General features: G+C 43.9%; 1 protein-coding gene across 1 annotated transcript in view; it reads left to right on the forward strand.

Annotated features, from left to right (window-relative positions):
• The window catches only part of LOC139461220 (selenocysteine insertion sequence-binding protein 2-like), a 74,042-nt gene that overhangs the window by 39,666 nt on the left and 21,636 nt on the right, over positions 1 to 12,740 (forward strand). Inside the window, exons 7-8 of the mRNA XM_071242828.1 lie at positions 2,437 to 2,536; positions 11,248 to 11,564. Coding sequence (XP_071098929.1) covers positions 2,437 to 2,536; positions 11,248 to 11,564 — 417 coding nt within the window. The remainder of the gene's footprint in view (positions 1 to 2,436; positions 2,537 to 11,247; positions 11,565 to 12,740) is intronic.

Consider the following 12,740-nt stretch of genomic DNA (forward strand, 5'->3'; position numbering starts at 1 on the left):
AATTCTGTAAGATCTGGATGTAACTGTATACCATGGGAGCAATTTTCTTGTATTTGAGTAGCTAATTCATTAATGAAAAAGGAAAATAGAAACGTAATCATTATACAGCCTTGTCAAACACCTAAATCAATAGTAAAACTTTCTGACAGTTCGTTATTAGTCTCACGCAGGCTTTGACATTGGTGTATATACTTCTCAAAAGATTACTCATTTTCAAGCTAATTCCGTGCGATTTTAACAGTGTCCATAGTTTTGTTCTATGTACTCTGTCAAACACCTTTGAAAAATCAACGAAAAGTGCATAAAACATTTTCCACCTCTTTTACTAAGACATTTCTCTATTAGACTCTGTAGTGTAAAAATATGGTAGAATATTCCTGTCAAAAACCAGCTTGTGCTTCACTGATTTTTCCATTACATCTGCCCAATTCTGTAATCTTTTATTTATAATGTATATGAACAATTTACTAAAGACGCTTAAACAATGTTAAAAGTGTTATACCTCGGTTGTTATTGGTATTGTTAATATCACCATGTTTATGGATGGGGACAATTATGCCAACCGTCCATGATTCAGGGAAATTCGCACCCTGTAGATTATGATTATATGAACTTTTGTTGTTGAGTATATATTAGGGTGTGCTCAACTTTTTTCTTTGTGTATATAAGTGTGTTTCCAATCCAGTGCCCTGCACTCGGATTGTCAGCCCTTAACACACCTGAACATGCATCGGGTTGTGCTTTTGTCTCACATTAAACTGACAAGAAATAATTGAAGTACTGTACCATAGGCCCAATTCCCATTCTTTCACTCGCTCACTCACTCACTCACTCTCACTCACTCACCCACCCACCCTCCCTCCCTCCCTCTCTCTCTCTCTCTCTCTCTCTCTCTCTCACTCACTCACTCACTGTATATCGAGTGTTACATAACAACGACTTACAGGGGCTCAGGTGGCCCGGTTGTCTGAGGCGCCGCGAGTTGCATCCCTTGGGCACGACTGAAGCCATTGATTGTGGGTTCGAATCCCGGTTCCCCCAAGATAATGTTTCTAACGTTTCTAGGTTTGTCAGCACCATACCCGTGCTCGTAGGTTTCACTGAAGTGGTAAATGTCTAAGACCTGCATCACTTCGGGCTTTCCTCCCACATTAAGCAGTTAAGCTGACATGCCGTGATATAACTGGAATACTGTTAAAGACCTCCTCTGTCCTGGTCTAGTCGAAAGAGAGTCTATCCCGAGACCACCTCTGTCTCGGTCTAGTGGATTGAGTGTCTGCTTTTTTATTCCCTTTCTGCATCTTACCAAAAGACATTGAAGATGGTACGTGTTACCCTGCTTGGTGGTCTGCATTATGAGGGTAAAACTGGTCAGCTCAGTCTGTGGAATGTGTCTGCGTAGAGTATCCATGTTAAACTGTGCCGTAGTATCTCAGTGGGCTATCATTACAAATCCAGCCATAGTCTGGACTAGTTCAAGCTGCCATATCTGTGCACTTGCACGTTGTGGTATAAGTGAAATATTATCTTGTTCTAGTGTTAAGAGGTTATGTCTGGTTTGTGAAATTTTAGGATTGAGGTCTCTTCTTCACATCGACCAATAGACCTGTGAAGACTCGTGAATATTGCTATGTGTGGTGTTAAACAACTAACAAACAAACAAACAAACAAACAAACAAACACATCGACCAAAAGGAATTCCTATTTTGCCAATGTTGACAAAGTATAAAATATCTGTTGAAAATTTCCAAACTATTCACAAGGTGCAACTTGCTGGGACTAGAACAGAGGAGGAGTGTTGTAGCTCACAGAGTTATATCCCCTTTTTACATGGAACAGAGGAGGAGTGTTGTAGCTCACAGAGTTATGTCCCCTTAAACGTAGAGCAGAGGAGGTGTGTTGCAGCTCGCAGGGTTATGTCCCCTTTTCTATAGAGAAGAGGAGGTGTGTTGCAGCTCGCAGAGTTATGTCCCCTTAAACATAGAGCAGAGGAGGTGTGTTGCCGCTCACAGAGTTATGTCCCCTTTTACATAGAGCAGAGGTGTGTTGCAGCTCGCAGAGTTATGTCCCCTTAAACATAGAGCAGAGGAGGTGTGTTTCAGCTTACAGAGTTATGTCCCCTTTTACATAGAGCAGAGGACAATTCTGCACCTGAATATTTTGTTCATGGTTCGAATCCTGGTTCAACTCTATTTTGATGCTGGGTTCCTCTACACCTGTGTAGATGCCTGTCATGAAGGCTGAGGAGGTCCCCCTCCCAGGGCCCAGGATGTAACTGACATGTGAAGGACGACACTCATTCAGTGCTCAACTGGGCGATTACATCAGGATGGCGGCTGGTCGTTCACTTAGTAACTTAGTAACTTATTATCTCAGCAAAACATTAGTTTAAGTTACAACACCAGACTTGATCCATTTTTCATTTGTATTTTTCAGAGTCCAAGTTCACACGTATCACGATGTTCATCGCGTCAGTCAGATGATTTCGATCTGAGTCGTGAACAGACTGGCGATGAAAACACAGACAACTGGCAAGGTGAGCTTCTTCTATGTCCCTTTGGTCCAAGGTCACGGTTCTGAGGCCTTGGCTCGAGGTCACTTTTCTGAGGCTGTTTATACCCCCGATCTGAAAGGGTTATCGGTATACCAAGGAATTCAGTCCATCCTTTCTTCTGTCAGTCATCCCGAGGAAATTTTTGTGTATGACCTGTAACTTTAAAACTACTCCCTAGAATCTTTTCAAACTTGGTGAACACTTTTTATACCCGTAGAAGAGGTGCAGTGTGAAGTCTGATATCAATATTTGGATTTTCTGAAAACACGGTTTTTTTTCACTTTTGTAACTGATACGTTTGTGAGCCCTGTATCTTAACAGCTATGTCATGGCGTCCTTCTCGTGCAAAGTTTGATTTTGAGTTGCAGGTTTTTTTAGAAATATTGCCCTAACTCCAACCCCTCCCCTAACTCCAAGCCCCAAACCAGCCTAAACCACCCGTCGCCCACCCCCCACCCACTGTATTGGGGTATCTGTTGTCACGGGAGACGTTTGAAAGCAGGCATTACTTGTTTAAACATATCTCCACTCAACACTTATCACTCTGTGGAGGCCTGTGTACACTGTCCTATCTTGATATCTGTAATTACATGTTTGACTGTTGTGTTTTTACATTTTTAATGTAACAAAGCTGAGTTTTATCTTCTTGCAAGTTATGTACAGTATCTCCAACTGATGTTGCTGAAAAAAACAACTGTGACTCTTTTTATGTGTCGTCCCCTATTTTTAAGACCAAACAACTGTGTGAGGAAAGACATGTCTTGAGGAAATTCCTTCAAATTCTTTGATAATGCAACTCACCAAATAGATTACGGACTCTGTACATTGAAGGTATGCCCTTTCCGCTGTGTATTGTGTCAGCGCCACGTGGTGCCAGCCGGAGGAACTACTTCACACGTCTTAATATTTTACGAACAAATGATGTCAAGCTGATTGGTTAAATTTTTGCGCTGTGTATTGGGGCAGCGCCACGAGGTGCCAACCGGAGGAACTACTTCACACTTCTTGCTTGAAACTTGACAAACAAGTGATTTCCAGCTTGAAATTTGGAGAATAGCATTATTTTTCACGGAGATTAGAAATTGTGTACTTTACGTCGGATCTTGCTTTGTGAGTGTGCAACCTTACGAATGGCTTCACAACTGACATTATGGGAGCACACACACACACACACACACACACACACACACACACACACACACACACACAGAGAGGCAAACATGCTGCACTGAGCACACACACACAGACACTCAATCACACACACACACGCACACACACACACACAGGCAAACATGCTGCACTGAGCACACACACACACACACACACACACACACACACACACACACACACACACACACAGGCAAACATGCTGCACTGAGCACACACACACACAGACACACACACACACACACAGGCAAACATGCTGCACTGAGCACACACACACAGACACACACACAGACACACACTTACAGGCAAACATGCTGCACTGTGCACACAGACACACACACAGGGATATATGTTCTTTATGTCTAGTTTCTTGAAAAACACATGGCAAGAGAAATTTACGAAATGTCTTTTCATAAGGGACGTGGGCCATTTTTAGCCTTTGTTGTAAAATTCACAATGGTTTATCTGCGAAAAAGAAAAATCTTGATATGGCCGTGATGTGAATTTTCAACTAAGTCTAGTTAATCTCTGGACTGTTTACATGTGAAGTGACATACTAAAAGTATTGACTTTTGTGGAGCTTGCTGTGTTGGAGATTGTTGTTAGAGAGCTGCTATTCTTGGAATCGGTATCGGTGACAAAGGCATTGATTTATTGACACTGGTGGCAGCCGCCGGCCGGTCTCAGTGTGTATTGTGTCCTGTGCACCCTCTGAACTCACAATGTTGTTTGTATTTGTGTTGTGTTGTGGGCTAGCCTGGAGGTTGTGTTGTGGGCTAGCCTGGAGGTTGTGTTGTGGGCTAGCCTGGAGGTTGTGTTGTGGACTAGCCTGGAGGTTGTGTTGTGGTCTAGCCTGGAGGTTGTGTTGTAGGCTAGCCTGGAGGTTGTGTTGTGGACTAGCCTGGAGGTTGTGTTGTGGACTAGCCTGAATGTTGTGTTGTTGACTAGCATGGATGTTGTGTTGTGGAAAAGCCTGGAGGTTGTGTTGTGGACTAGCCTGGAGGTTGTGTTGTTGACTAGCCTGGAGGTTGTGTGGAGGTTGTGTTGTGGACTAGCCTGAATGTTGTGTTGTGGACTAGCCTGGAGGTTGTATTGTGGACTAGCCTGGAGGTTGTGTTGTGGACTAGCCTGGAGGTTGTGTGGAGGTTGTGTTGTGGACTAGCCTGGAGGTTGTGTTGTGGGCTAGCCTGGAGGTTGTGTTGTGGGCTAGCCTGCAGGTTGTGTTGTGGACTAGCCTGGAGGTTGTGTTGTGGGCTAGCCTTGAGGTTGTGTTGTGGACTAGCCTGGAGGTAGTGTTGTGGTCTAGCCTGGAGGTTTTGTTGTGGACTAGCCTGGAGGTTGTGTTGTGGACTAGCCTGGAGGTTGTGTTGTGGACTAGCCTGGAGGTTGTGTTGTGGGCTAGCCTGGAGGTTGTGTTGTGGGCTAGCCTGGAGGTTGTGTTGTGGACTAGCCTGGAGGTTGTGTTGTGGTCTAGCCTGGAGGTTGTGTTGTAGGCTAGCCTGGAGGTTGTGTTGTGGACTAGCCTGGAGGTTGTGTTGTTGACTAGCATGGAGGTTGTGTTGTGGACTAGCCTGGAGGTTGTATTGTGGACTAGCCTGGAGGTTAGGTTGTGGAATAGCCTGGACGTTGTGTTGTGGTCTAGCCTGGAGGTTTTGTTGTTGACTAGCCTGGAGGTTGTGTTGTGGACTAGCCTGGAGGTTGTGTTGTGGAATGGCCTGGAGGTTGTGTTGTGGACTAGCCTGGAGGTTGTGTTGTGGGCTAGCCTGGAGGTTGTGTTGTAGGCTAGCCTGGAGGTTGTTTTGTGGACTAGCCTGGAGGATTGTGTTGTGGTCTAGCCTGGAGGTTGTGTTGTGGACTAGCCTGGAGGTAGTGATGTGGTCTAGCCTGGAGGTTGTGTTGTTGGCTAGCCTGGAGGTTGTGTTGTGGGCTAGCCTTGAGGTTGTGTTCTGGTCTAGCTCGGCGGTTTTGTTGTTGACTAGCCTAGAGGTTGTTTTGTGGACTAGCCTTTAGGATTGTGTTGTGGTCTAGCCTGGAGGTTGTTTGTTGTTGACTAGCCTGGAGGTTGTGTTGTTGAATAGCCTGGAGGTTGTGTTGTGGACTAGCCTGGAGGTTGTGTTGTGGAATAGCCTGGACGTTTTGATGTGGTCTAGCTCGGCGGTTTTGTTGTTGACTAGCCTGGAGGTTGTGTTGTGGAATAGCCTGGAGGTTGTGTTGTGGACTAGCCTGGAGGTTGTGTTGTGGGCTAGCCTGGAGGTTGTGTTGTGGGCTAGCCTGGAGGTTGTGTTGTAGGCTAGCCTGGAGGTTGTTTTGTGGACTATCCTGGAGGATTGTGTTGTGGTCTCGCCTGGAGGTTGTGTTGTGGACTAGCCTGGAGGTAGTGATGTGGTCTAGCCTGGAGGTAGTGATGTGGTCTAGCCTGGAGGTTGTGTTGTGGGCTAGCCTGGAGGTTGTGTTGTAGGCTAGCCTGGAGGTTGTTTTGTGGACTAGCCTGGAGGATTGTGTTGTGGTCTAGCCTGGAGGTTGTGTTGTGGACTAGCCTGGTGGTAGTGATGTGGTCTAGCCTGGAGGTTGTGTTGTTGGCTAGCCTGGAGGTTGTGTTGTGGGCTAGCCTTGAGGTTGTGTTCTGGTCTAGCTCGGCGGTTTTGTTGTTGACTAGCCTGGAGGTTGTGTTGTGGACTAGCCTGGAGGATTGTGTTGTGGACTAGTCTGGAGGTTGTGTTGTGGACTAACCTGGAGGTTGTGTTCTGTTCCTGAAGGACTGGTGGTCTCGGAGTCAGCATATTTTATTTTCTTTATAAAATATTTTTTAAATTACATATACAATAAAAAATAAAAATAAATAGATACGTGAATTTTCTGAAATCTTTTTTTGCTAAAAATTGTCAAAATATATTATTTAGATAATTTGTTGAACATAGCTTTCATATGTATAAACAGTAGGATTAGACCTTTCGAATGATGTATAACGTAGCAGCCATGATGTTTTACAAGCAGATAATTTCCTTGATAAATGTAGACTTCATCTAACACACAAGAGTCTCTGGGAACTCAGTGTCACAGCAGTAACTGACTAGTGTTGAAAGAGTTAGAGAGGCCTGGCTGAGAGCATCCACGATGCAGTGGGCTGGCCTTACACCCCGGACTTGTACAAGCCACCATGCATGCAGGGACACACGGCCTAAATAGTTTATTGCTTTTATGGGTCATGTGACTTTGTGATCTGTTCTCCGTGCAGACATCGCTTCCTGGTGTCTGTCTCTCTCATCCCAGTCCTGCACCATGACAGTTGAATATATTCATTTTATGAAAAAAAACAATCTCCATTTGTATACAAAAGCAAGTCTAGCCAGTTCTAGCTAGCTCTATTAAATCAGCATCGGGGAAAATTATTTGTTTAATCTTCGAGTCGAGAAGGGTATTGTGTAATATAAGATTTCAAAGACTAAATGTTGGTCTACACTGATCCCTGACGTGTCATTTATACACAAACAAGCCTTGCTCAGAATCAGGGAGACTTTGGCAGACTAGCACATCTCACCTGCTAAGATTTATTGATCAGTTGAATTAATACTGCTGTGATCTACAGCTGATAAAGGTATACATCTATGTCCTAGACAATCAATACTGTGTGTGGAGCTAGATGTGTTGGGGTATACATCTATGTCCTAGACAATCAATACTGTGTGTGGAGCTAGGTGTGTTGGGGTATACATCTATGTCCTAGACAATCAATACTGTGTGTGGAGCTAGATGTGTTGGGGTATACATCTATGTCCTAGACAATCAATACTGTGTGTGGAGCTAGATGTGTTGGGGTATACATCTATGTCCTAGACAATCAATACTGTGTGTGGAGCCAGGTGTGTTGGGGTATACATCTATTTCCTAGACAATCTTTACTGTGTGTGGAGCCAGGTGTTTTGGGGTATACATCTATGTCCTAGACAATACTGTGTGTGGAGCTAGGTGTGTTGGGGTATACATCTATGTCCTAGACAATCAATACTGTGTGTGGAGCCAGGTATGTTGGGGTATACATCTATTTCCTAGACAATCTTTACTGTGTGTGGAGCCAGGTGTTTTGGGGTATACATCTATGTCCTAGACAATACTGTGTGTGGAGCTAGGTGTGTTGGGGTATACATCTATGTCCTAGACAATCAATACTGTGTGTGGAGCTAGGTGTGTTGGGGTATACATCCATGCCCTAGACAATCAATACTGTGTGTGGAGCTAGGTGTGTTGGGGTATACATCTGTGTCCTAGACAATCAATACTGTGTGTGGAGCTAGGTGTGTTGGGATGTTCGCACTAGGCCGCCAGGGTAATGAGGGGCCATGAACAACACTGTAAGACTGTAGCACTGTAGCAGACACTGACCTGGCCAGGGTTATGTTGGGTTAGGACAAACGGAAGACCAGTCCGTTGTAACACTATTGCACTGTATCAGACACTGACCTGGCAACGTGTAATATCAACACAGGTCTTTTCAACATATATAACACCAGTGTGTTTAAGTATTACACGTTGTATAGCACCCTTGTGTTTGGAAGTCCACCCCATTGTTACATATCACAGGCAACCGATCCATGCATGTCGTTATGGTGTGTATATATGCTGTTATGGTGTGTATATATGCTGCTATGGTGTGTATATATATGCTGCTATGGTGTGTATATATATGCTGCTATGGTGGGTATGCTAGCTGATACACAAGAAGGTTGGCCTGGGAGGTGTGGCTGCCCCAGTAGGAGTCGACATGAATGAACCGAGAGGTTCCCATGGAGAGGCCAGGCTTTACATGCTTCTAGGTCAGAATGTCACATTACTTCCACAAGAAGAGATTGGTTTGATTAGAACAGAATATACCCCCAGTTAGAAGCAGTTCTGAGAATCCCTAATTGACAGCCCTTCCGAGAATGTGCTCAGAGTTAGAGGTACAGCGCCTTGTCTGTGGGTATTTCTTCCCTTGTTGGTTGTTACAGTGATGTGAGTTAGACTAGCTACTTGTTTTACAAATAAGTCGACCATTAAACTGCAACTGTGATTTTTTGTTTCGTAACACTGTTCCATGATGGATATTGTGACACACAGGTGAGGGAGCTGACTGTCACCAGGCTCAGCATTAATATTTCACCACAGCCATGAACACCGAGTCTCTTTGTGATGGCAACTGCTGTGAGAAGCAGAGGGTGGCTGTCATAGCGACACACGTCTGCCTGTAGACTTGCTCAGGTCTCTCAGCAATAATTATTAGTTTAAATCATAATTTTTTAGATGATGTAAATAAGCACAAGTTTTCCCTATAAGAGACTGGATTCCCCTGTACTGTCCACATGTCTACACTTGCCTATCAGGAGCATAGAATTACTACACATCCATGGACTTTTCTTTCAGTACAGCCTTGGAGCAAGGCTAGTCTACCTGGTCTGTGACTCATTGTACGCACAATCAACTACTTATTACATTTCCATGTCCAGCTATTTCACTAGCAGCCCGGCTCTCATTGACCATAAGTTCATGACAGTTAAAGTCATTGCTATGTTTAGATGAGGGTACAGGCCATTCTAGTTCTAACAACTATTCATGTGAATCCTGTAACAGCAGATGGGAAATATAAAATGTGAGATGCTTACTGCTTCACATTTTAAAAATAATTTTGATGAAAAAGCTAATATTTGATTTTGTCCATTTTTATAACATTATTAGTGGTGTAACAACATGCTGATACAGTATTGTATCCCGATACGAGGCCCACAACACAACTGACCCGTGAAGAACTGGGGTAGAATACGTCTTCAGCAACTCATTTTTAGAAGCAACTAACTGGATCAGGTGGTCAGACTCGCTGACTTGGTTGATGCATGTTATCGTATCTCAATTGCGTAGATCGATGCTCATGTTGTCAGTCACTGGATGTCTGGTCCAGTCTCGATTTTCTTACCGACTACCGTCATACAGCTGGAATATTGCTGAGTGCGGTGTTAAACAACTAAAAAAGGAACAAAACAATACATTGATTTACAACCCCTGGAGGTTAATAGCATCATGTTCACAGTGTCCTCTTGCCTAGAGAACTGTGGTTCCTGTCCTACAATATCTCTCTGAAATTTAAAACAAATGATTTAGGATTATAAATCACAAACATTTGCTGCAAACTAGGGGCCGAATAGCAGCCTCTGAGCAAGTCTAGATAAACCCTAAGTTATCAAAAACCCACTTGACAGATGCACCTGCATGCCTCAGCTCCCCCCAGCGTGTGACACCTTCGTTTCACTCTCGGTAACGTCGCTGCCACCAATGTGGACGCAGCCATTACAAGAATCTTGAAATTTTGAAACCCCAAATGTAGCACCGTTTATACCTTTGTTTATGTCTTTGGGAATACCATCATATTTCATTTTGAAAAGGTTTACAACTGACCATGTTTTCCAGAGGAATTTACTTTGTTGTTTTAATAATCAGATTGGTTCTAGATTGCAAACTAACGGAAAATCAACCAACTTCTCCCTTAGATTCTTACTATATCAACAACATGATAGTTTTAATGAAACAGAATTTCAAGTAATTTAGCAGTGTATTTAGCATCACGACAGTCGTTCTCTTCCCTCCTCATGGGGGGGCATGAGTGGCCCAGTCGTCCAAGAAACCTATGATTGTGGGTTTGAATCCCAGCTCGCCCCGGTTATGTTTCTAGGTTTGTCAGCACAATGCCCGTGCTCTTGGGTAAACGTCTGAGACCTGCATCACTTCGGGCTTTCCTCCCACATTAAACTGACACGCCGTGATATAACTGGAATAATGTTAAAAGCCACGTTAAACCCAACTCACTCACTCACTCACTCCCTCCTCATGACGACATACCATGAGACAACTGAAATGCCGATCAGTGCGGTGCCCAACCCAACTCACTGTAATAAGGCTCCAATTCATGACGATGTTGCCTTGGGTATACTTCCTTACAAGTTTGAAAATAACCAAAGATGTGAAACTATGTTTCTGATGTTATATCTACTCATTGGTTTAGTATCTACTGAACAAAAAAAGTTAGGAATCTTTTTGGGATGTTTTTATGAAATTGTGTGCCTAGCCTCACTACAGAAAAAAACACCGAATTTTTAATGATCCTGAACCGTTTCGCTCAGCCAAGAAGCTCCTGAAATAAATATTTAGGAACCTTCGTCTTTAGGGAGCAACAGATATCTCAAACAGATATTGTCACCAATCATCATTACATTTAGGTTGCCAAGATTGTCATAGATTTAAGTCGCACTTGGCCACCGAAATGATGGCTACTCAGAGTGGTGACCAGTACACAAGTCCACCCTCATCCTCTCTGTGTCCCTGCTTGATGCATGTCATCGTATCCCAATGGCAGAGATCGATGCTCATGATATCAATCTCTGGATTGTCTGGTCCAGACCCGATAATTTACAGACCGCTGAAATATTGATGAGTGTGGCATTAAACAACAAACCAACCAACCAACCAACCAACCTCACTCAATGTGTCAATTATTCTTTCAGACTCAAAACAGGAATCAAAAAGTGCCCGGAAACGGCGGAAACGGCGAGAGCTTGCCAACAAGGCGGCGGAGGTGGAGTTGGCCGAGATCAGCCTGGAGCAGCAGATGCTGAAAGAGTTGAGTCTCAAACCCAAACAGGGCCTTGCTGGAAGTCAGGAGGGGAGCTCCGGCAAGTCACAGAAGAGTTCCAAACAAGGGGGAATAATCTCAGAGTCAGCTGTGGTCCAGGAGGCCAAGAAAGATGGCGGAGGAGGAGGCGGGAAGAAGTCGAAGCAGCCAATTGCATTTGATATCGGAGCCATGATCACGGCTCTGGAGGTGAGGGGCGTGGCACACTACGCAAGATTAATCACACGAGCTTTTCATTTCTAATTATTTCTGACCTGGATCACAGGCTGCCTCTGTTTGATGGCTCGTGTAGAGCCGGGTTTCCCCAAAGGTCTCGTGATATCATGATACATACCATATTCGACTTAATAAGAGCCCAGGGCGCTCTCAAAATTAGAAATAGGGGTCTCTTATTAGAATGTTATTTTGGTGAAAAAAAACAGAGTTGAAAGATAAATTTCGTGGTTTATTATGACAGCCTGAAATGTTTATGGACGACAGATATATTTTTCTAGAATTTAATTGCCCATGATTAAGGTTGCATGTATCACACAAGTGCGTATTATACACGAATGAATAAGTCTGGTGAACATTGATGAATCGGAAGGGGTGCTCATTGGGATTGTTCACTATCCAATATGTTAGCAAATATCGCTGTGGGCGCTTATTAGAGCGGGGCGCTTATAACGTCGAATACGGTACTGACTGATATTGACATGATTGAGGAATATCCAAAATTATGACAAAAAAATAATAATGAAAATTCAGCCCATAAATGTACATGTGTATATGTATAATATGCACACACTACTGTTCCCTTACATTTGGCAGTGCATGTTGCACAATAAACTGCAACAATGCTTACATTCAGTTATTGTATGCTATAGTATCACCCTGTTATGGCAATATAATATGTCTATAATTTTGAATAATGCCCTGTAGTGGCACTGTGTTGTAAGGAGTACTCTTGATGTGAGGGAATCCCGAGACACATCTTTAACTGTCCAAACTGAAATGTCTAACTAACTATCAGAAACTCCCATGTCCCAATCATTAACAAGGTCTTCACGGGTGGCCCCAGTCGTCTAAGGCGCCGTGATTTGCTGTGCAGAGTTGCGTCCCTTGGGCACGCCAGAAACCTATGATTGTGGGTTTAATTCCTGGTTCGCCCCGATTATGTTTCTAGGTTTGTCAGCACCATACCCGTGCTCGTGGGTTTCACCGAAGTGGTAACCGTCTTAGACCTGCATCACTTCGGGCATTCCTCCTACATTAACCTGACACGCCGTGTCTGAATACTGTTAAAAGAGATGTTAAACCCACCCACCCACTCGCTCGCTCGCTCGCTCACTCACTCACTCACTCACTCACTCACTCACTCACTCA

The sequence above is a fragment of the Haliotis cracherodii genome, unplaced genomic scaffold, assembly GCF_022045235.1.
Source record: "Haliotis cracherodii isolate W230 unplaced genomic scaffold, xgHalCrac1.p SCAF_14, whole genome shotgun sequence".
In the NCBI taxonomy this organism is placed as follows: domain Eukaryota; kingdom Metazoa; phylum Mollusca; class Gastropoda; order Lepetellida; family Haliotidae; genus Haliotis; species Haliotis cracherodii.